Raw genomic sequence first — 24,847 nt, 5'->3', positions numbered from 1 at the left:
CTTTCCAAAGATCGAAACCTGTTCCATCGAACCTCCTAATCTCAAAGAGATTCTTCACATCCGAAGAAGATGAGGCCATAGTTGCCGAATAAGAGGGCTAATACGCTGAATTTTTGGGCAAAATGCACAAAAACCGGAGTATAGCCTCACAGAGGTGTGCACTACAACTCCAAATGGTCACAGGAGCAATTTGGGGCAAAATAGGTCGATTTAGGCACAAAAAACAATTTCTGAAATTTATGCGCAGGAAATTTCAGCGAGCGAATTTGTGCTAAAAAACAACAATTTTAGTTGTTTTTAACCTCAGAGAACATACAAAAGGCTAATACGTAGCCTTTAGAAGCATGTATGAGCAAAAGCCTCAATTTGTAGCATCAAATTGCACGAAATTGAGCCACAAATGGTCATACATAGCCAAACTTTGTCAAACGTGCGTAGAATGCATCAATTTGCACTTTCCCCAATGTAGTCGCATCATAAAAACACTTGCAAAAACCTACGTAAATCTGAAATTTGCTGAAAACACCTGTTTTGAGACTTGTTTTTCTGCAATTTCAGTGTTTTCGGGTAGCGGAGACCTAGCAAAGATGTTCCCACACCTTAATACATCATTTGCAAAACCTGTATTTTGCTGATTTTGACCTAATTTCAGCCTGTTTTAGGTCAATTTGACTTGTCGGGAGCTCTCTAGTGTCCGAGGACTAGTCCTTTGGCGATGAAATTGCAAAATCTCGCGTGAAAGTTGACCTCCTTGGCTGAAAATCAGCGTTTGTAGGTTTGGGAGAAACCCTAATTGGGCTCTGATACCAGTTGATGAGCGCGAAGCAGTGTGTGCAAGTGAAAGAGCACGCGAAGAAGTGCAGGGTGTGCCTTGAAGATCCTCAGTTTTCAGCCCTAAACCTGCAGAATTTCAGCATCAAAGACCCACCGAAAACAGCTCCAAAATCAGCGTTTTTAGCTCAATCGCAAATTTCAGCCCATAGCGTTTTTGGACAGCAGTAGAAAGATTGCAGTCGACGATGCGGAAGCGTAGAGAGAGAGAGAGAGAGAGAGAGAGAGAGAGAGAGAGAGAGAGAGAGAGAGAGAGAGAGAGAGAGAGTCTCCCGAACCAATCAACCATGGCAATGAATAACTAAATGTGTAATACAATGGAGGCAAGGGGTTGCTTATATAGCAACCTCAGTAAATTGCCCTACCCAGACTTTGACAAAACCTATTCTTTGGCGAAGGCATCCCAAACCCCAGTTACCTCCCTTGACTTAGACAAGATTGGATTAAGCTCTATTTTGAGATTTCAAGAAGCTTTGGATGCTCTCTCTCCTTGTGTGAGAAAGGTTTGGAACCATCCCATCGTAGCTTTCCAATATGTGAAAACTTTAGGACAAAAAACTTTCAACTATAGTGACATTGGACGTAATCTTAAAAAGCAAGAAAGGCTAGCAATCTCAAGTATTGATTGCCCTTGTAGTAAAACTGTCTTTTCTTCTTACGTAAATGGAGCTTTTGGGTCATGTAGTTACTTCTAATTGTTCTATTCTTCTTTTAGATTCCTTGAAAGACCTTTTCTCAAGAGGTACTAAATATAGACTCCCTTTCTCGAATGACTCCTACTTTCTTTTAAAGCCATAGAGAAAGGAATTTCTAGTTTCGTAGTAAAGCTTGGGGAGTCTTTAGGAGTTCAAGGTGTTTTTACTCATTGGAAGTTTGTAGTCCTCAATAAAGCTTCTTTGAAATTAGCATCTTGCTCTAGGAACGTTTCTTCAGGAAGGAACAGCTTTATCTTTTTCTGATTGCGATGCTCTTAGGAAAATTCATCGTGATTTTGTAATCTCTTACGTAGATAAGTGCTCTAATAACTTTGTTGTTATGTGAAAAAAGTTCTATTTAGAATGCTTCTTAGGTGAAGTAAACTCAGAGACTTACAATGATTTTGATCTTTGGATACAAGAGGTTATCTTGAAACATCAAGATTTTTGTAAGTCATTTGGTTTTGAATGCCAGCCTAAATTACCTTTTTTATATACCGTTTGGAAGTTCCACAAGAACCCTATAAAGCCTAGATTTATAGCTGCTTCTTGTAACACCGCTTTGACCGAGGTTTCCAAATGGCTTAGTTATTGTTTCAAAGCCATTTTACCTAGCGTAAATGAAATGTGGAAAAATCTGCTGAAGGAAGTAGATGTACCTACCGATTCAAGTTGGATTTTAAATGATTCAGTAGGTGTGATTCTTGTCCTAAAGTTCTTGAAAAGCCTTAAGGAGAAATCTTCTCCTTTATGTCTCCAAACTTTTGACTTTACAACGCTATATACAAAACTAAATTTGGAGGACCTTAAATTCAGAGTCAAGTCTCTTATTTCAAAAGTTTTTGCGTACAAGCTTGAGAAGGATAGGTACAAGGCATTACTAGTAGAAAAGTCGGCCTTGAACTTTGACTTCTTATGGTTAAAAAGTAAGAATGTAGATGTAGACAAAGGAAGAAAGAGATTCACCAGGCTTGTAGATGACATTGACATCATATCTTGGTTAGATTTTCTTTTGGACAATTTTTATAGAACCGTCGATGACTCTCTTTTTAAGCAAACTATTGGTATCCCTATGGGCGCCAATTGTGTTGTTTTTCTTGCTAATTTCTATCTTTTTACCTATGAGTTTGATTTTATGGAGCGTCTTGTCCTTGCTAACACTTGCCCAATATTTTTGCACAAGTTATGCAATGTAAGACGCTTTGTAGATGATCTTTTTGTTCCTGATGTTCCTTCTTTTCAAGATTTTATGTACTTGAATTCGAGTTCTATAGGTGGAGGAATTTATCCTAAGGAGTTTTGTGAACTTAATTGTACCACAAATAGTGATTGTTGCGCCTTTTTAAACCTTAAGATTTTTCAGATTTCCTTGGGATTAGCAGTAGATATTTATGATAAGCGCCTTGAACCAGAATATGTCAACCTTAATATCACCCGTATGCCTCACATATCTTCGAACATTTCTCTTTTAGCTAAGTACAGTGTCATTTGCTCTCAATTATTTAGATTTTCTTGTCTTTGTTCTAGTAAATCTGCTTTTGTTGTTCAATCGTGCCATCTTATTTCTTTTCTCGTTGAGAAAGGATACTCATTCAAAAGAATCTTGGAAAACGTTTGTTCATTTTAGCATCGTAGTAAGTTTATTTGTAATGTTTCTTCCTTTGGAATGTTCAAGGTAATCAGTAGTAAATTCAATAAAAGTGGGGTGCTTAAAAGCCCACTTATTGTTTGACTTAGTAACACACTATTTTGTTGTTTTGATTTTTAGCGCTTCTAGTATTTTTACTTTAGCTTGACAAATGCTAGCCTTTATCATGGCTGAGTATGCACAACACCTCTAGAGGGTGATAAAAACTTAGCTCGTTGGTTTTGTAGAGTACGTTCAAAGCATGAATGACCTCTATACAAATGTGCACCTACCTACTCTTGGGCACTAAGACGTGTGTAGGGATGTCATAGCTGTTGTCCAAGCTATGCATGATAAAGGTGATAATCTTATTCTTCCTATCTGGACAAGGAGCGAAGTTGAGGTCACATATTGTCAAGTTTGGATCTTTGAACTTCTTCGGTTATTTGCAGTCTCTTCTTCTAGGTTTGTAGTAGTATTCATTTTCTAATTTCATATTTAGCTTACGTTAGGACCTCAAATTTGTTTCTTTAGAAGTTGTTGTGTGAAGTTTGATTTCTAGAATAAAGTTTTAATGTCTTATCCTTTTTTGTTTAAAGTTCAGTACTTGTTTTAAGTTTTAGCCAAGTAAGCTCGTCAACTTATTTTGCGCATGACTTTTCAAAAATCATTTTTAAGTTAATAATGTTTTGTTTTATCTAGTTTTGTTTCGTAGCAAAATAAAGTGATTTAGTTTTTTTTTCTTTTCCTCTTTTTCTTGTGTCCCTTGCTTTTATAGTTTTATGAGTGTTTTATTTTCTCTTATAATTCGTGAGTTTAGACTCTTGTGAACTTATGAAGATATATATATAAAATAAATACCTAAAAGCCAAACTAATCAATGGGATCACATTGGGCAGTTCTCTTGAGATGCCAAAACTCTAACAGGTCCTACGTGCAATGGTAGGTCTTGCAGTTCCCTGAGTGAGAGAAGCGTCCTTGGGTGAAACGCTACAACACACACTTAAACACTCGAGATAATTTTTTTCCCCCAAAGATTAGCGGATTTATGCGGTGCAACGGAATTGAATATGGTGAAGATCTAGGTTTTACACTTCCACAAATTCTTTCCTTTCTTTTCTTGCGTTAGTGATTCCTTTTAGCTTGAATGATGGTTCCTTTTACCTTTCCTTGGAGAGAGGGAATGAGAGAATGCAATAGAGATATGTAGAGGGAGAGAGAAAGAGAGAGAAAGAGAGAGAAGAGGAGAGCGACCCCTGATGGGGTCCCAACCAACCCTCTCAAGAGCCCCCCACACCGTTGCATGTGGTAGATTGCGTAAATGGAATGTACATACATGCAATACCTCAAGTGTAGAATCTACTGACTCTAATGATGATTGTCGCTGCGGTAAATCATCAAGACGAGGCACCTCAAGGGCTGATTTGATGCACCTTTGGATTCTTCTCGATGTGGGATTGCGGATGGGCACCAAGGGGAAGATCTGGGGCTGATTTGCGCTCCCTATGTGAGAGGAATAAAGGGCTGAAAGTTGGCTGCAAAAACGCAGATCTGGAGCGCAAAACGCAATAGATTTATCGCATAAAGCATGGCTGAAAACGCAGATTTCGACGATGCCAATGATGTATAGTAATGTTAGCACTCGATGATGGCAAGGGAACGGCCGAGGCGACGATGGGTTGCCGAAGTACTGGACCGCAATGGGAAGATTCGCGAGGCCAGATCCGAGCTGGTTCCGCAAGGGAGATGGGCTGAAATTTGAAAACGCTGGCTTTACCACTGAGAACTGTAAGCGCTAGGGCTGATCTGGCACTCCAGCCAAAATGCTAGGGATGGAATCTGCTGTTGAAACGCCATGCTAATCTTGAGCAAAACGTTGCGCTAGGGAAATCTGATGCTAATTGCTTGACCGTGTGCTCGCTTTGTAGGCTAGGAATTTGGCTTAGGTAGGGCAAACCGTCCACCAGACCCAAGAAATGAATCATAAAAATGATTATAAATAAGTTTGGTCAGGGGTGAGTTTTTGGGTGAAATTGTCGCATATCTGCCCACCCTGGAATCCGATTGATGCGGGGAATGGCTCGTTGGATTTCTCTAACCAAAAACTACATGCAAGTCACGCCAGAGGCCTAATGTAGCGCAATAACATATGTCAAAACGCGTGAACAAACCATTCATGCAAGAGGGTTCCAAAATTGGAAAACCAAACCTGATGGAGTTGTCAAAACATGCAGGTCTTGCGAACAGGCTCACAAAATTGCCGGTACTAATCCTCCTAGGACTCTAGACACTCCTATCTAGGACGAAGGGGAAAACTTGCTTTGGAAGTCGATGAAGCATGTCTACATGGCACGTAGATCCATGTGCACATGACACATAAAGCACTTGTGGGAGTACAAGTCACTGACAAGGAGCCTGTAGAGACCATGCTCCACCATGTCTCTTCTAGCCTCCTTGCCCGAGTCTCGATTCGGAATGGACATTGCATCCTCTGTGAAATTCACCTCCATGCCTAAGTTGCACGCCTCGTGATAGACATAAGAGTTGAAAATTTAAAACCCAACTTTGGAGCATAAAGAACCTTGGAGGTATGCATACCCCCTCTGCCATCTGGAATCAACTTCATGGTACGCTCGTTGTGAATAAGAATCTCTGATTGGTCGCCAAAGGATATACAACCATAGTGTTGCCGCATGTTGGATAACCGATCCTTCGAAGGTGTCGTGTGCCGTAAAGCACCATTATCAATTATCCAATCCCAACCATCTCGGACAGTAGGAGCCCTCTCAACCGTTCATACCTGGAACGTTTTTGAAATAGGAGGGCCCTGAAACTGTGGAACGAGAACGTGGGCCTGAACGGAAAACCTAAAATATGCTTAAATTAGGCTAGTCTCAACCTATATGTTAGTAGAGAGCCACACACACCCATTAGTCAATGATGCTTAAGGCTTACATGGGTTCGTGCCGTGCATGCTTGTCAACGATGCTTAAAGCTTAGACGTAATTGTGCTGCGCAGTAATTGGTTGCACGAGAGTCCAAACTCCACATAAAAGCCTGTAGTAGCAGAAGCTTGCATTATAAGTGGGAGGGAGCTTTTGAGAGAGAGAGAGAGAGAGAGAGAGAGAGAGAGAGAGAGAGGATTTTGGAGCTCGGGACTCAAAAGAGAGGGAGGGATGGAGCGTGGCCAATTGCTCTCGGCCCCGTTCTAGTTATGTTTGGGAATAGAACGACGTTTTGCTCTGTCACCGGGATGTGTATTTTTCCCGTTTTCTTCTTTAAATATACACTACATATTTTTATTTATTTTATGTTTTAATTGTTTTCCCCGAAACCCTTGAAATGGAGCAAGTGGGCACTGCATGGGCAATGCGAAACAGCTGCAACCAAACGGGTTTCTCACATCGGGAATCTAGGTCAACCAGTCGGAGGCTGGTCCAGCCAGTTAGCATTGAATTTTGATGAGTATGGAAGCTTGTGTGGGCCTAAATAGAATTCGGGCCACTCAGCAAGTTAATGATAACTTTATGGGTTCGGAGGGGTTAGGAAACTGAACCATAAGGGGCATAGTGGATACATGGCTGAAGGAGAGCCACCTGCCCGCCAACTTAGCTTCCACAACTAGGGGGCACCCAAAAGAGAGGGGATTGCTTTTTGCCATTTGCGAGTGGATTTTTAGGTTGTGCAGCTTTAATGGAAAGCTTGCCTTTCTCCCTTGTCTCATGTAGCGCGATGATTTTCCTCTCGTGCATCTCTCTCTCCCTTCACTTATGGTAATTCCCCACTAGTTGGGCTCCTAGATGACTATGTACATAGTTTTGTGGGTTTTATGTGCGTTTGCCAAGGTAAGAGCCTTATGAATAGGAACTGGATTAGCTAATTGCTAATCCCCCACATGTACACACAATTCCATCACGACAAATTGCAGAATAGGAGTTTCCTCGTGTGTGAACAAAGGGAATTGTCCAATTGCGTGTGGGAGCCCCTAAGACATGCATAGACGTGTTTGCTCCGCTCAAAACGGTCCAAAATAGAGAATTACAGCTTGCTACATTTATTTGCAGGTTTAGAGTTTCACACCTAAATTGCAAGATAACATCAGGGAAGCCGTGGGGGGGTTTTCTAGGAGTTTGGGCTGCTGTCAGTGACCAAACCAGAAAATTACAGCACGCTAAAATTCATTTACAGCTCCCCGAAAAGCTTCTTAAATGCAAGGGAATCCGTCCTAAACTTGTACTTTTGAGCTACAAGGATTTTGGTGCCCTTATGTTGTCGAAATTGGGTCAAAAACCTGCAATTTCAGCCCTTGAATGGTTTGGACAGTGTGTTGAGAGTTTGATCTAAGTGTTTGGATCGTCCGTTACCAACAAATTGAATAAAGAAAGGGACGCGAGTCTTTGGGGCTCACATGGTGTCCGTCTTCGTGTACGCAGTGACAATCTAGTTGCTAAATGCATTTGTGTTCTCTCTTCTTCTCAATCCTATGTGTGAAAATTAATAGATAATTGAATTAGTACCGTACAGGTTGGTTATACGGTTCCATCAATGGGATAGTTACATTTTCTATCAAAAAGTGTAAAGTGAATTGCTGTGGGTGAAAGCAACACAGAGTGTCGGGTGTAGCGGAATTGAAATGGTGAAGAACTAGGTTTTACACTTCCACAAATATTTTACTTCTTTTCCTTGCGTTAGTGAGTGCTTTTAGCTTGGATGATGGTTCCTTTTACTTTTCCCTGAGAGAGGGAATGAGAGTGCAGTAGAGATGTGTAGAGGAGAGAAAAATAGAGAGAAGAGAAGAATGACTCTCGATGGGGTCCCAAACAACCCTCTCAAGGACAGCAAAGGTAGCCAGAGCACTTTCGGGTTGCAACATGGATGACATCCTTCCAATCGTCGACGTCAACATAAAGGGTAAGAGGGTTGGAAACACCTACATTGATGGTGGTGCACAAATTTGTGTCATGAGTGAAGCTATGATACTTCGGCTAGGGCTCAAGGTTGACAGGCCTTCTCCATGCAAGGCAAAGATGGCAAACAACACAAAAGTAAAATGTGCGGGTGTGGTAAGTGCCATGAAGGTAAAAGCCTTCAACATTGAGGTAGAAGTTGATGTTTTGTGATGCTAACTAAGGGGGAGGGCTATCCATTGATCTTGGGAAGGTCATGGTTGATGGCCATGAAGGCAAAGCAGGACTAGGGTGCTGGTCTTCTATGCATGACGACTGCCAGTAAGCTCCTACTGGTTTGTGCCATTGTTAGAATATATTGAAAAGTATTGTTGTGGATTGTCCAAGGGAATCAAGGACTACTATCATGAATATGGTGCAACTGATTGAGAATGCAAGAGTGGCCAGTAATCTGTCGAAAGGAAATTCTAGAGAGAGTCCCAAGGGAAATAGTTTTCAACGAAGGGCGATGTTGTAGCAAAGCCTTCTGTGCCTCAGAAACCCTCCACTCATGTAGCTGACACATCCTAGAAGCAATTTAAACCTTCTTTTGGGCGAGGACAAGGACAAAAAAGGCATTTTTCTGGCAAATCTTAGAGCTCCAAGAGAGGCTAAGAAATGCTTCATTTGTGAATAGGAGGGACATTTTACAAATGAATGCCCACAAAGGAAGTCACAAGATAAAGATGACAAGTCAGAGCATAAAGGAAAGAAGCCAAAGCCCAACACATAACATGTCCCAGATTTGTTTTGTGATCAACCAAACACAGATGCCACGGAATTGTGTAGAGCTTGGGTAAGGTTAGGGACCAAACATTGGTTTTCTTTGATCCAAGAGCCCGTGCAAATGTTGTATCACTAGAATTGGCATCAAAGTTGGGCCTTCGTGTAGAGGAGATGGGCATGACGGGTGAAGCAGGTTTTCTATGTCCAGGTCATTCAGAGCTTGTTACTCCCATTTTGGGGAAGCTTCGCTTGCACATTTAGAGTTATGTGGAGGTTGCATGCTATGGTGGATATCTACAACAAAAGGAATTCCCTTGTACATAGAGTAAAGACTTATTTCCTTGATGTAAAGCTTAAAGACGAGTCTGTTGCAGCTGTCTCTATTTTTGCTATTTCATATGTAATAAAGAATCATCTTTCTGCGTACTTGATCTTTGCAAAAGAAGTACAAGAAGTTGTATCTAGTTTGTCTAGTTTAGATAAAGATAAAACAACTTTTTTGAGTGGTTTTGGTGATGTTTTTTCGGACTCTTTGCAAAGGGAACTACCTGTTGAGAGACCATAGGATCATAGCATAGATCTTGTGTCAGGTTCTAGTCCTTCGAACAAGCCACTGTACATGGTAAGTGCAGAAAGAGATTGAGTGAGGTCAATGAGCTTTTAGAGAAGGGGTTGATTCAACCCAATTCGTCCTTTTTTGTTCGCCTTTACTCCTAGTGCAGAAGAAGGATGGTTCATGGCGACTACCACGTTTTGAATAAGAATACCATCAAGAAGAGGTTCCCCATAAGGAGGATAGATGACATTCTTGATTAGCTTAAGGGAGCGTCATTGTTTAACAGGATGGAGGTAAAGGGTGGGTACCATCAGATACGCATTAGGCCAGAAGAGTCCGTAAGATTGCTTTTAGGACAACATTCGGTCTTTATGAGTTTCTTGTCATGCCATTTGGTTTCACAAGTGCTCTTGCCACGTTTATTAGAATGATGGACAGAATATTCAGACCAAGTAGAAACTACGTGGGTTGATTGTCTTTCAAAGTTTGAAGAGGAGCATAGGGATTGTTTAACCGCAGTTTTCAATGAGCTACAAAGGAACATGGTACTCATTAATGCGAAGAAGAGTGAATTCTCTTGAAAGAAATTCACTCTCTTGGGCACATTGTTTCAAAGGATGGGGTACGTTTGGATCTTGCTAAAATGGAAGCAATTAAGTCATGGCCCTGCTAAAATGGAATCAATTAAGTCATCCCCAAATTTGAAATCCGTGCATGACATTGGATGTCACAAAGTGATGGCGTGGCATGACCCCAACTGACAGAGAAATTGTTGGAATTAGGGTTGCTGGAAACACACAGAGCTTGGAGAAGACGAAGGAACCTCAAGGCGCATACTCAGTGTGCAATGGAAAGATGAGTTAGCCCTAGAGTGATGGACATATATACAATGCACGGGGAAAAAACCTCCTAGCGAGGGAAAAAATGCCCCGGTGATCCCAAGTGTGTTCACACACATCACACTCACATATATATGGTAACAATTCCCCTCTAGGAGTGATGCAGTGAACGAGAGCTGGCACATATAGTATAGGGAAGTGCCATGCCCTGAGGACATGATCAGTCCACAGAGGGGAGTAAGCCCAAAGCTTTGAGGAAAGCTTCACACTTCTCACGAGACAATGCCTTTGTAAAAAGATCTGCAAGGTTGTCCTGTGTTGGCACATAAGCCAAGCTGATCTCATCTGTTGAGAGCCTCTCCTTGACATAGTGGTAATGCACCTCAATGTGCTTTGTGCGAGCATAAAAAACTGTGTTCCTCGCAACTGCCAATGCGCTCTTATTGTCAGCGTAGATGGTGTTGCTAGTGTCTTGTCCGACACCCAAATTAGCCATAAGGCGTTTGAGCCATACACACTCAACCATAGCTGTGAGACTGCCATGTACTCAGCCTCACAACTAGAAGTGGCCACAGTAGGTTGCTTCTTACTCAACCATGAGATACATGAACTTCCGGGCATGAAACAAAAACCACTTGTGGACACTCGCGCGTCAAAACAACCAGCCCAATCTGAGTCCGAAAAAGCATGTCAATCTGGCGGCAATGATCCCCCCTTGGGATAAAACAAGGCAAGATGTAAAGTGTCACTCAAGTAGCGAAAATTCCTCTTGACAACCTGTCAATGCTTAAGCCCTGGGCTATGCATGAATCTGTTGACCTGTGAGACTGCAAAGTGAATATCGGGCCTTGTGTTGAATACATAAATAAGGCAGCCAATAGAATTTTGGTAAAGACTGACATCAGCAGGATCACCAGTATCATGAAGACTCAATTTCAAACCTTTTCCATGGGAGTGGCAATCGGTTTGCAATCCTCAAGTCCAAACTTACATAGCAATGTCTCTATGTAACTTGTCTCACACAAGGAAATACCACCATCACACTGCTTAAATAGTATGCCCAAGTAACGATGCAACAACTCCAAATCTTTCATCTTGAAAATAGCATTCAAATCAGCCTTAAATTCAACAATATGTCCTTCATTTGGTCCAGTGATTAATAAATCATCCACATAGAGAACGACAATGAGAAGTACATCACTCTCACGCTTTACATACAATGTGCTTTCTGTTGGACTGTTACGAAAGCCTCGTTTGACTAAATGAGCATCAGCTTTCTCATACCAAGCACGAGGAGATTGCTTCAACCCATACAAAGCTTTCTGATATTTGCACACTTTATCCTCTTGTTCTTTTTGACAAAACCGTGAGGCTGCATTACATAAACTTCCTCAAATATGTCACCATTCAAGAAAGCAGTAACAATGTCTGACTGATGTACATCCCAACCAAAATGAGCTGCCAATGCACAAGAAAACGCACAGTAGTCATACGACAACTGCTTTCAACACTATAACCAACAAAAATGCACTTGACAGCCTTGTCATCCAATTTCTTGCGTTATGTTTGTGGCACCAAGGCATAAGCCAAACAACCAAAAACAGGCATGTGCTCAATAGATGGCTTTCTATCATGCCATGCATTATATGGAGTTATAGACTGCAAAGCTTTTGTAGGACACCTGTTAAGTACATAAGTGGCACACATTATAGCCTCAAGCCAAAATGAATGCGGCAAAGCTTGACTTTTGACCATACATCGTGCCATTTTAGTAAGTGACCTGTTTTTCCTCTTAGCAATACCATTTTGTTGAGGTGTATATGGCACTGTACACTTGTGTTTTATCCCACGACTAGCCATAAATGCATTAAATTAATATGACATATACTCTCACTCGATCGAAACGGAGGGTGCCCATAGTATATTTCAAGACATTTTCAGCCATAGCTAGAATTTGCTTGAAGCACATAAACACTTCGGACTTCGCTTTAAGCGGATACACCCATGCATGCGTGGAGTAATCATCAATGAAAGTCACGAAGTACAGGTAATTTCATGGGTCCACATGCAACCTGCATGTAGCCCTTCGGAAACTTTGAACGCTGCATCTTATCCAGAATATAGCCTTCACAAACAAGAATACAGCCTTCACAAACATGTTTGACAAGTGCTTCAAGAGGCGGCAAAGAAGCAACCATATCAGATTTCTACAAACGCAACAAACTGGCAAAATTCAGAAGCCCAAAATGTGCATGCCAAAGTTTTGTATCTGAAATAGCCTTAGCATCCACAACTGCATTTGCAAAATTCTGTCCACACTTGTCATACAAAGTGAGCTTATACAGCCCACGACATAAAATGCTTGATGCAACAATCTCATCAACCAGACTGAGATCATGAATTGTATATCTGTCATCCACAAATTTCACAACAAGACGAAGTCTAGCAAATGCAGATACCGACAAAAGATTCTTCTTGACCCCAGCTACATAAAGTACATCAGCTAGTGTGAAAGAACAGCCATTCACAGTAGTTAACACAATCTTTCCAACTCCCTTGATCGGATAAGAGGCATTGTTGACACAAGTGACTGAATTCCCATGAGGGACATCCTCGAGAGAGGTAAAGAAGTCACGATGAGAGGTAATGTGCTTTGTAGCACCATTGTCAAAGTACCACACATGAGCATATGTAGCAACTTACATACATGCATCATGGACAAAAGGATCATAAGTGCACTCTACACTAAAAGCCCATTCTGCATCAACAACGACATCACAATCTCCTTTCGCAGAAGACCCAACAATAGTTGCATTTGTAGTGGAACCAATCTCTTTCTTCTTAGCCTCTTTTGCCTTCAACTTAGGACATTGCTTGATTGAGTGATCATTAGCTTTACAATAATGGCAATGCATCTTCTTTTTGCCTTTTCACCAGAATTCCCAGATAAATTGTTGCCAGCAAAAGCATTAGGAACATGCGATTTACCACTCGCAAAAGAACCATGGGAAGTGGCTACATTGCTGTTACCACCTTTTCTTTGAGCATCAGTAAAGGCCTGTTCAATTGCACGTTGTTTAGCCCCGTTTTTTCTGGAAAGGGACTCTTGCAACAGCAATGTGCATAATGCATCAAACTTGACAACTTCATTATTTCCTTGGTCATAAGTCTACAAGTAGACAAAGCATCAAGAACAATGTGCGGGAACTGTCAGAAATGACTTTGCCTGTAGAAACGAGTTGCTCATTAATATCCTTGACACCAGTAAGGGAAGTGTCCATCTCATCTTCCTCATGCATAATCTTCGACTCCAACTCTTTACGCAGCAATGTAATTTTAGTCTCATTGCGACTTGCATAAAGACCACTCAGAATATCCCAAGCCTGTTTTTTAGATTTTGCTGAACGAATATGAGGAGTAATAGTGCGCTTCACAGACAACGCAATCAATGCATGAGCTTGCGTATCTCTTACATCCCAAGAGCTTGCTCAGCCATAGTCAAAACAGCTCTGGCAGCAGCAACCCTGCCACCAAAACCTGTAACATCCTAAACATTGCCTACATCCTCAAAACCAGGACGTACATCAATGCCTTGCACTACATTACAAACGCCCTTTGACACAAGGACATGTTGCATCATGTAAGCCGACATAGGGTAGTTGTCTCCATCCAATCTATCCTCAACTGCAAACATTTTGAACACATCTGTGTTGTTGTCAGCCATGGGGAATGCTTGCACCTTATGTGAAAACTGCTCGAAAGGAGGAGAATTGAAGCGAGATCAACACGTGCTATATAGCACAACCCGTAGAAGATTGTAAAGGACCTGTTATGCAGGAAACGACACTAACGGAAAGTTTGCACAAAAGGATGAAATTGGCTGTGCAGTACTGCCCGTAGTGGAAACGGAGTACGAAATGAGATCGAATCGAAAATTTGAGTAGACCAAGCTCTACGAATCTACCCGAAGTATTTGTCGACTTGTTGACGCTCACCAAAGCTCACAAAAATCAAAGAAAGTGAGCAGGCGTGTACTCGAGCTGTTGGCGACTAAGCCCGAGAGGACGCAACTTGCTATGATACCAATTGTTGGAATTAGGGTTGGAGGGAAACACACATAGCTTGGAGAAGACGAAGGAAGCTCAAGGCACACAACAGAGTGTGTATTACTTAGTGTGCAATGGAAAGATGAGTTAGCCCTAGAGTGATGTATGTATATACAATGCACGGGGGAAAAAACCTCCTAGTGAGGGAAAAAATACCCCGGCGGTCCTAAGTGTGTTCACATACATCACTACCACATGTATATGGTAACAGAAATGGCCGTGTGGACAAGAGAAATTGAACGGACTAACTTGAAGAACTTATGAAGCACCGGCAGTGGGGCCCAAAACCCTAAAAAACAAAAGCTTGAACCCTGAAAGGGATTTCCGTATAGTGCGTTGACATGCTGACGTGGTAGATCGTATGGGTGTTGACCTGGCAGGGTCGTACGGAATTTCCACAAATTACGCTGGCTGCTCTTCTGAGAGTAGGTGCTTTTGGGGGAAAGTGCTTTTGAATTGATTGCTTTTGGGGCTTTGCTAATTGGGCATCCCATGTAAGAATAAAAGAGAATCTGGAGGCAGACTCTGAGAGCAAAGGATCCTTGGGAGTTGTACCTTGTTGTGATCAATAAAGAAAGAAATACCGAAAGGGGTGCCAATCTTTGAGGCCAATGCTTCTTTGCGTGGAACTCTCTCTCTCTCTCTCTCTCTCTCTCTCTTTCTCTCTCTATTAAAGTTTAGTGATTTTTAAGTCTCTGTCTGTGTGTTGCTATTGATTACTTGCTTGGAGTGTCCAAGCCTGTTACAGTGGTATCAAAGCTTAGATAGATTCTTCTTATATGGAGGATCGGATCCTCTTTGCAGCGTTCACATTTTTTTTGTGAAAGAATGTTACAGTGGTATCAGAGCGAGAAATCAATAGCAACACACGAACAGAAACTTCAAAATCATTGAAATTTAATAGAGAGAGAGAGAGAGAGATAGAGAGTTGACACGGCACGGTAGAGTTCTGCGTCCCCCAAAGAATGGCGCCCCTTTCGGTATTTGTTTATTTATTGATCACAACAAGGTACAACTTCCGAGGGTTCTATGCTCTCAGACTCTGCGTCCAGATCCTCTGCAGAGTGAGGCCACAAGGGCTCTTTTATTCTTACAAGGGATGCCTCAAAAGCAATCAGTTCAAAAGCTCTTTCCCCCAAAAGCACCTACTCTCAAAAGCTAACGTTGGAGACTCCCAAAAGCAGCCAACGTAAGTTGCAAAAATTTTGCACGGCCCTGCCACGTCAGCATAGCAGCGCAAAATTCAAAAAAATTCGTACAGTTTGCCATATCACCATACGTACGGACTGCCACGTCAGCATGTCAGTGCATTTTACGGAAATCTCCTTTAGGGTTCAAGCTTCTGTCTTTTAGGGTTTTGGGCCCCACGGCCTCCGATACATGTGATTGAAAGCTCTAATTTGCCTTCAAAACCTCCTCCTTTGTTGCTTCAAAGCATGGACATAGGCATCACTCCCAAATTTTGAAAATGGGAGACATCATGCTTTCTACCGCAGTCAGCCTCAAATGAAGGTTGACGGGGGAGGCTTTCCATTGCAGTTAGCCTCAAATGGAGTCTGATGGGGAAGCTAAGTCATAAGAGATCGATTGACCATATGAACAGCTGTAGCAACGACCTCTGTGCACAAGACTTGGGCAGATCCTGAGCTAAAGCATAGTTCGGGTCATGTCCACTTCAATCCTATTCTTCCACTCCACTACTCCATTCTCTAAGGGTGATCCAAAATTTGCAAGCTCACACCTGATTCCATGGTTCACACAATACTGTACAAAAGCGTTGTGTAAGGTGCAGCGGAATGAATGTTTGAACTTTGCTCAAGATGAGTGCTCCGAACTGTGCTCAAGGTTCCTTTTGTTCTTATGGAAGGGAGAGCCTTCCGTTCTTAATGAGAGAGCGCAATGAACACAAACAAAGTGAATGGACACTGTGCGTGAAAGTGTATGAGACTGAGAGATAGAGAGAGAAGAGAATACGACACCAGAGACGTTGTAAAACCCTCCTCCGAAGGCCCCACTCTGGTTGGCGAGAGTGGTCTGCTATTGATTGCACAAACTGGTACAAAGTGGATGTATGAGATCTGATGCAAGTCTAGGGTATGTCAATGTCGAGGACGGGGATGACGAGACCGACTTGATGGCTGAAAATCTATGTGCTTGCTCTGCTGTCCAAAAACGCCAGAAGGCTGAAATTTGATGAAGCAAAACGCTGGTTTTAGGCTGTCCAAAAACGCTGATCAAGCTGTGGGGAAAACGCTGTTTTGGCTGGGTTTTCTGGTGCTTCAAACTGCTGAATTTCTGAGGTCTTATCGTTGAATTGCTGGGACTATAGCGCTGCTGAAAACGCTAGGGATAAAAGGCTATGCTGCTGATGTTGAAAAACGCTAGGGGACTGGGATCTGTGGCGATGAGGCTTGGCTGAAAAACGCTAGGTACTGGGGTCTATGGCGATGAGGCTATTGCTGAAAAACGCCAGCATGTGGGAGGTCTTGCTTGGAGGAAAAAAGCCACCAAGGGGGGAAGTCTTGCTGAGAGAGAGAGAGAGAGAGAGAGAGAGAGAGAGAGAGAGAGAGAGAGAGAGAGAGAGAGGGGGAACGTGCTGCCTGTGGCCTGTGTTCTCCTTGCTCTTCTGCCAAATAGTGCTAGCCTAGGTTTGCTTATATATTATCTTACCCAATTTGCCCTACTCAGTTCTTAACAAAAGTCACTTAATAAATAAGTGAAAAATGTCAAAAGTAGGGAAAATAGCACTGGAAAATTCCCTTGAAGGATGCTGATGGGAATGCTTATGATCTTGCTGTGTGCAACCGGAGGATATGCATCTAATATAAGTGACTGGTCATGCACAGTCTCAAAAATGCTAGATCACTTCCTCTCCTAGACTGACTAACCCTGGTCGTGCTATAGCTTGTCCACGAACACACAGGGTTGGATGTGTCACATGACACGTCGGAGGTAAACTCTCCACCCTTGTCTGCACATATAGTCTTCACTTGCTTGCCTAATTCCTTCTCCATAAGTTTATGCCCATGCTTGAAGATCTCTCCGTGTGTTTGCCAACAGGTGTCTAGTGCCACATCATCTGGACAAGAAACTGAACGGATAAACTGGAAGAACTTATGAAGCACCGGCCGTGGGGGCCCGAAACCCTAAAAGACAGAAGCTTTAACCTTGAAAGGGATATCCGTAAAATGCGCTGACATGTTGACGTGGCAGGCTGTACGGATTTTCACAAATTACGCTCGTTGCTTTTGGGATCTCCGGTGCTAGCTTTTGAGAGCAGATGCTTTTGGGGGAAAGTGCTCTTGAACTGATTGCTTTGGGGGATTGTTTTTGGGCATCCCTTTTATTGTTTATAAGAGCCCTTAGGGCCTCAATCGGTAGAGCATCTGGACGTAGAGTCTAAGAGCAGAGGACCCTCGGGAGTTGTACCTTGTTGTGATCAATAAATAAAGAAATACCGAAAGGGGCGCTCTTTGGGGCCAATGCTTTTGGGCGTGGAACTCTGCCGTGCCGTGTCGAATCTCTCTCTCTCTCTCTCTCTCTCTCTCTCTCTATATATATATATATATATATATATATATATATATATTATATATATTATATATATATATATATATATATATATATATATATATATATATATATATATATATATATATATATATATATATATATATATATATATATATATATATATATATATATATATATAGAGAGAGAGAGAGAGAGAGAGAGAGAGAGAGAGAGAGAGAGAGAGAGAGAGAGAGAGAGTTCAGTGACTTTGAAGTTTCTGTTCGTGTGTTGCTATTGATTTCTCGCTTGGAGTGTCCAAGCCTGTTACAGGTACTTTTGTTCAGCAATTATTTTAACCAAGAGCTCTACATTATTGTATTATGAGGCTTGTATTCATGGTCTGCATCGTAGTGAAGGAATCGTTGAAGGGGGGGCGGGGGTGGGGGGGGTGTGTGGGGGGCTGGACTCAAAAAATCCAGGCCAGTATACTGTGTTGCTTGCCAATTTGTAAAGATTTTGTGTGTCTAAACGGCATAATCTACATGGTTAATGAATTGTCATAAGTTTTATGTTTTTGTCTACTTCAGTTTCATCATCTGTCTCAAATATTCAATTGTCTTTGAAGAAGAATATTGCTTCATGTAGCCTCTTTCAAGCGCTTATGGGTTGGCCAAACATCGGGATGGGAGATGGGAGTGGGCTGTGGCTCCAGGGATATCTCCAGCTCCTCGTTATCAACATGCAGCTGTGAGTGACTGACTAGATGAAGTTGTAGTCTTCCCTGTGATATGGCAGATATGGTTTACAAGTTTAACAAATGCTGTGACAGACCTTTGTGAATGCAAGGCTCCATGTTTCTGGTGGAAATTTAGGAGGTGGTCGGATGGTTGATGATGCATCTAACATAGCAGGTAAAATGTCAAGAACGTAGGTTTTATCAAATATCTAAATTGGTAAAATGATTACTGAAACAAAGGTTTACTGATGTTGATTTCAGTTCTAGATACTGCTGCGGGTGCCTGGTTGGATCGAAAAGGAGTGGTAACAGGTCATCGCACAGGAAGGTATTCATCAGACTCTCGAGGAGGAGATCCTTCAGCTGAGCTAACCAGGCGTTGCCGGCATGCGGCTGCTTCTGTTGGAAATACGGTGTACATCTATGGTGGCCTACGAGCTGGTGTGTATTTGTTTCCTGCTTGTGCCTTGTGAGACACATTTCCATGGCACGTCGTTATTGGAAGTGCCAAGGTTGAACAGTAATTTCCATTTTTGTTTTTGTTTTAAAAACTTGTGAAGCCCTAATATATAAGAAACTTGTCTTAAAAACTTGTGTAGCCCTAATATATAAGAAACGATCTGGCTCAAGGGCACTTGTTTACTGACAAAGATGTTTGAGGTTCTAAATTCCACTGTGTATAATCTTTGAAGGTCAATACTCAAAATTGACAATATATTTGATCTTAATAGATATATAGGAGAACTTGAGAAGCTATTAGTTTTTACTGAAAATTCTGTTATTTTTTGGTTTTTTTCTGGTTTATGTCTCAAACCTGCTACAATTTGGCTAGTGCGGTGGCATATAATTCTAGGAGCATTTCTCATAATTTGCAAAATTTCTTTTGTAGATTTGGGTGTGATGTCTGGTCAGTAGATTGTTTTGTGAAAGTTACTTCAGCCTGCTAAGTACTTTATCTAGCTGTTGTACTTTTGAGAGGTTTTTCATGCTGATATTTTATGTTTAGAAAAGCAATTTGCAAAAGAGTCGAGAAAAGTAAGAACAGTTTGACCTCTTATGTTTCGTAGTTGCTGTGTTGATACGAAGAACAGGCAATTGAATGCATGATTTTTTTTCAGGTGAAATTTTAGATGATATGTTGGTAGCAGATGATTCTGCTGCCATAGAAACGATAGCAGCACCTTTTTCAAACATAGGCTCCAATGGACGAATATCCCATGGTTATGGAGGTGCGAGGCCAGAATCACAAACTTCTGAGTCTGTTATGATTGGATATCCGGGTCTTTCCTCTCCTAATGGTGATTTAGATATGAATGTCGACAATGGTTCACAAGAGGGTCATCAAAGGCAAGGCTTTAACCAGTCTCTCTGCATGTGGAATTTGTCGATACTTACATAATGACTTTGGTTTATAAGACTTGTGTGTGCTTGTGCGCTGTGTAAGCTAGCCTAGGGGACACAGAAAAAAATGATGTGTTATTTTTTGGTATTTTGCAGCATTTATAGGCTGCTTCCAAGCAATGTAAGCCATATGTTATGCTGGGATACATTTTGACTTCAGACATTGCATCGAAATCTTAAATCTTATGTTATGGTTTCATAGCTATCAAAATTTTACTAATAGAGTTATTCCTTTGCATGTCTCATTGGCATACTGCTAAGTTGAGGACAACCCTAGTTTCTTAAAACCGTCAGGCCTACAGGATGAAGGGATGAGTTTGTGAGCCGGGAACATCTTAAGCGCATTTCTGTGCATAAGAGCTTGGAACAAAGCAATGTTTTGATTGCTTCTACCACAATTTAGTTCATGTTTTGTGGGTGCAATAGGCACTTCTGTATTATAATCACTTTATTTAAAGGGAAGGATTTTATATGGACCCTTTTTATAGGGTACTTGTCTATGAGTAGGAGTGAGATTTAGTTTTTCTTTAAACCTGTAGGAACTTTTGGTTTGTTGAAGCTGAACCAGTAAAAACGCGAGAATAAATTTTTTTAGGCTACTCAAGAGAGGATGATTGTTTTTTCTGGAACTTGAGTGAGGGCTTCTGTAGCTTGTGGTATATCAACTATTTGAATGAGCCGCACAGGTTTTATGATGAGGATAATGGGACTGTAAACAAAATACTTTTACCTATGTTAACAGTGTGACCAATTTTTCTTTTGAAGGTCATTCTTGGCTGCATTTTTCACCCAATCATGGTGACCTTTGTTGAGCAAACATTAGCATACTGGGAAAAGAAAATTTGTGAGCAACAGTACATTTCTAATAAGTGGCATTTTTTCACCCAATCGCTGTGACCTTTGTTGAGTAGCATACTGGGGAAAGAAAGACATTTCTAACAAATTGCAAAGCCATACTCATCAGAGGTTTTTACAAATCAAAGGTCAAAGGTGTCCCTTTTATATGAAAGTATAGATTGTTATTTTTCATGTCTACTGTTGTTAACTTGTGTAAGGAGACCTAGCAAGGGAATCGTATGAATTTCTATCTTTGATAGGATTTTCATAATTTGGATTCAGGAAAATCAGCAAGGGTGTTGAGTCTTTGGTGGAGGCATCAGCAGCGGAAGCAGAAGCAATGACCGCCGCCTTACGAAGAGTGCGCCAGATTGAAAAAGGAGAGCAGAGCGGTGAATTTGAGGGGGATGCTGAGGATAGCAGCAGTCCATCCAAGATGCCAGCAACTGGTTCCCTCAGCAAGGTTCATCCCACTCACATGGAGCAGCTTACCACACCAGTTGATGTCCGCTTATGTCACAGGGCGGTGAGTTCAGATGTTCAAGCTTCTCGGACAGGAGTGTTTTGAGAGAGATGACAACTTGTGGTGGTGGCAGGTGGTGGTTGCTGCAGAGTCTGGGGGAGCTCTCGGTGGGCTGGTTCGGCAGCTTTCCATTGATCAATTTGAGAATGAGGGCCGCCGTGTCAGTTATGGCACTCCAGAAAATGCGAGTGCAGCAAGGAAACTGTTGGATAGACAAATGCCTGTTAACAATGTGTCAAAGAAGGCAAGCTCCTCATCATGGCTTCTTGTTCGAGATGGGCTTGGTTCAAGATGCCGTTTGGCGACAAGTTTGTAGAGCATCTGTTCTTTCTTATGGAATTGAGTGATGTTTGATATGATTCTAGTGATTACCTGCAGGTCATTGCACAGTTATTGAGGCCACGTGGCTGGAAGCCGCCATTGCGTAGGCAGTTCATTCTCGATTGCAATGAGGTCTTGGAACTGTGTGATTGTGCAGAAAGGATTTTTAGTCAGGAGCCCACAGTTCTCCAGTTGAGGGCACCAGTCAAGATTTTTGGGGATCTTCATGGCCAATTTGGCGATCTCATGCGTTTGTTTGATGAGTATGGGTCTCCTTCGACAGCTGGAGATATAACGTAAGGCATTGGTTAAATTTAGTTTTTTTTTAAATTTTACATGCACCTTTGATGTATGGCATAAGCAAATTGACTTGGTGGTTAATCATTAGCCATCATTGCAGATGCCTGTGACTTGGAAGCACTGTTTTAACTGTTTTGCTCATTCTTTAGGTATATTGATTACCTGTTTCTTGGTGATTACGTGGATCGAGGTCAACATAGTCTGGAAACAATTACTCTTCTTTTGGCGCTTAAGGTATGACGTAGTTTCCAGAGTTTAGACTATGTTGTGTCTTTTCAATGCCAATCTACTCCAGCTGCATAAAGGAAGGTTGTTTTCATTTTTGAAGGTGGAATATCCTCGTAATGTTCATCTTATACGAGGAAATCATGAGGCTGCAGATATCAATGCTCTTTTCGGGTTTCGTATTGAGTGCATAGAGCGGATGGTAGTTTAGCTTTCCTGAAACGCTTTTACCATTACTTCTTTTGGATAATAATGAGCTCTTTGGTTAACAAGTATTTTACTGGCTGACAGGGCGAAAGAGAAGGGAATTTTGTCTGGCGGCGTATCAATCAATTGTTTGATTGGCTGCCTTTAGCTGCACTGATAGAAAGCAAAATTATCTGCATGCACGGTGGAATTGGTCGTTCTATCAATCATGTAGGGCAAATTGAGAATTTGCAACGTCCTATAACTATGGAGACTGGATCAGTGGTACTCATGGATCTACTATGGTATGCAGCGACCTATTCGAGTGCAAACCATAATTTGACAGATAGACATTTGTATTCAAATAAATTTCAGCTCTTTCTGCTTGCTATTTTGATGACACATATGTTAAGTGCTGGTTTACTTATGAAAACATGGTGTATTTATGCACAGGTCAGATCCTACGGAAAATGACAGCGTCGAGGGGTTGCGTCCAAATGCACGAGGCCCTGGATTGGTTACATTTGGGGTGGGTTCTTTTATAACTAAGAGAAGTCTTTTAGTTTGCTTCAATGGTAAATAAAAAGAGGGAAGTTCAAATATGTCTGGGTTTTTTGATGTATTTGGTCAAGCAGCCAGATCGAGTTCTGGAATTTTGCAAGAATAATGACCTGCAACTCATAATCAGAGCACATGAGTGTGTAATGGATGGGTTTGAGCGTTTTGCTCAAGGGCATCTTATTACTTTATTCTCTGCCACAAATTATTGCGGTAAAAATCTAAACCCACAGGAGTTGTTTTAGGTTTAAGGACGATTTCCACAATGCTGAGGTTATATATGGTGTCTTTTGCAGGGACTGCAAACAATGCTGGAGCAATTTTGGTTCTTGGCCGTGATTTAATTGTTGTCCCTAAACTGATACACCCGTTACCTCCAGCCATAACGTCACCGGAGGCTTCCCCTGAGAGGCTTGCAGAGGACACATGGATGCAAGTAAGAACTATATGGACTGGACTTTGTCATTGGTTTGTGGGTGCCACCCTATGTGGGATGGGACTCATAAACAGTCACTTCACAGCGCACACAAACCTTTTGGACTTTGTAAAAGAAGCTTAGTGAAGAAGGGAGTTTGGCATACATTTGACTTTTGCATGTGAAGCATTGAATGATTGAGTTCTTCTTTGTAATTTGGTCCTTTCATTTAAGAGCCTCATATGCCTATCTCGTTTTGGTGTTTTTGTTTGTGTATGCGCGTGCGCGCGCGCGTGTGTGTGTGTGTGTGGGGGGGGGGGGGGGGGGGGGGGTTTGTTAAGTTTTAGAATAGAATGCAACTTGACCCTTCACTTTGTTTACCGACGACTGAGCTTGCAAGAGGACCTTATTTTGGCTTGCTTCGATTGCAGGAATTAAACACTCAACGCCCGCCCACTCCAACACGTGGGCGTCCGCCGTCAAATGATCGTAATTCCCTAGCTTGGATATAAGCCACTTGGCAAAAGCATTACATTCACAAAGTCAAATACTTCAGAAGCTTCTGCGTGGACCAGTCACAATGACTAGCCATGCCTAGGTGGAAGCCACAGATTACCATTTGGATCTTAACAGCTGGCTATGAAGTTAGTGTATGTGCCAAAACCATGCCAAAAAGTTTGGTCGAATTTGGTGGTTGGTCTGCCTGGTCTTGAAGTAGCACTACAAGAGCCCATTGTAACAAATGCATTACCCTCGCAAAAGCTTTTAGTGCGGTAAGAGTTAGCAACACCAAGTATCTGTACCATCATTTGTGCTATATGTGACTCTTATTTTTGTAGTTTAAAGGAGATATGTAGTTATCTCAAGAGATAAGGGTGGTTGTACAGCGGGCTATTACCCTTTATAGCTGATTTATGTATCAGAGGTATTCTGTGCGCACAATGTAACCCATACATGTAACTTTTACATTTTTTTGTGAACAGAATAAAGCATAAAAAATTTACTGTTGTTTGATTATTACTTTGAGTATACATCTTTGAATGTGCAGCGGTTTCAAATGTTGTCATCTGAGAGAGAGAGAGAGAGAGAGAGAGAGAGAGAGAGAGAGAGAGAGAGAGAGAGAGATATTAACGTCTCCAAAAGGCCAAAATGACCTATGAGACCAAAAGGTTGCATCCATGTGTGATTCTAGTAGAGAGAGAGATTAACGTCCACAAAAGGCCAATGTGGCCTATGTGACAAATACCAAATTTCATCCATGTCTGATGTCATCTCATCAGCAAAAACTGAAGAAGAGGCGGAGATCCGGTACTCTCTCTCCTCAGGTCTCCAGATTAGGCCATGAGCTCAGCTATGAGGTGGGTCATGGCTGTCCTGCCTGAGGTGTTGTCTCCAGTGTTTCCCTAGGATAGCTCTGATATGACCATAAAATGGACCTCCCAAGCGTCGTCCTGGTGGACGCCATTGTTGGACTCAGCAGAGTGCAGTGGATCTGTTGAGTGTGAC

At 41.8% G+C, this 24,847-nt stretch overlaps 2 protein-coding genes across 2 annotated transcripts in view; both read left to right on the top strand.

Moving 5' to 3' along the window:
* LOC147445600 (serine/threonine-protein phosphatase BSL3-like) overlaps positions 1-24,358 on the top strand; it is a 41,763-nt gene extending 17,405 nt beyond the window's left edge. Inside the window, exons 8-21 of the mRNA XM_086525059.1 lie at positions 18,485-18,586; positions 18,669-18,750; positions 18,837-19,016; positions 19,694-19,922; positions 21,096-21,339; positions 21,410-21,580; positions 21,715-21,953; positions 22,107-22,191; positions 22,286-22,384; positions 22,474-22,673; positions 22,822-22,897; positions 23,004-23,139; positions 23,223-23,362; positions 23,773-24,358. Of these exons, the coding sequence (XP_086381185.1) occupies positions 18,485-18,586; positions 18,669-18,750; positions 18,837-19,016; positions 19,694-19,922; positions 21,096-21,339; positions 21,410-21,580; positions 21,715-21,953; positions 22,107-22,191; positions 22,286-22,384; positions 22,474-22,673; positions 22,822-22,897; positions 23,004-23,139; positions 23,223-23,362; positions 23,773-23,853 (2,064 nt within the window). The 3' untranslated portion in view covers positions 23,854-24,358. The remainder of the gene's footprint in view (positions 1-18,484; positions 18,587-18,668; positions 18,751-18,836; positions 19,017-19,693; positions 19,923-21,095; positions 21,340-21,409; positions 21,581-21,714; positions 21,954-22,106; positions 22,192-22,285; positions 22,385-22,473; positions 22,674-22,821; positions 22,898-23,003; positions 23,140-23,222; positions 23,363-23,772) is intronic.
* LOC147445601 (uncharacterized) lies at positions 2,152-3,153 on the top strand. Its single transcript, XM_086525060.1, has one exon. The coding sequence runs from the start codon at positions 2,152-2,154 to the stop codon at positions 3,151-3,153; it is 1,002 nt and encodes a 333-aa protein (XP_086381186.1).
* Positions 24,359-24,847: the final 489 nt, after the last annotated feature.

Source organism: Adiantum capillus-veneris, chromosome 12 (assembly GCF_014529385.1).
Source record: "Adiantum capillus-veneris isolate H3 chromosome 12, ASM1452938v2, whole genome shotgun sequence".
In the NCBI taxonomy this organism is placed as follows: Eukaryota; Viridiplantae; Streptophyta; class Polypodiopsida; order Polypodiales; family Pteridaceae; genus Adiantum; species Adiantum capillus-veneris.
This window is presented reverse-complemented; position numbering and strand designations above follow the sequence as displayed.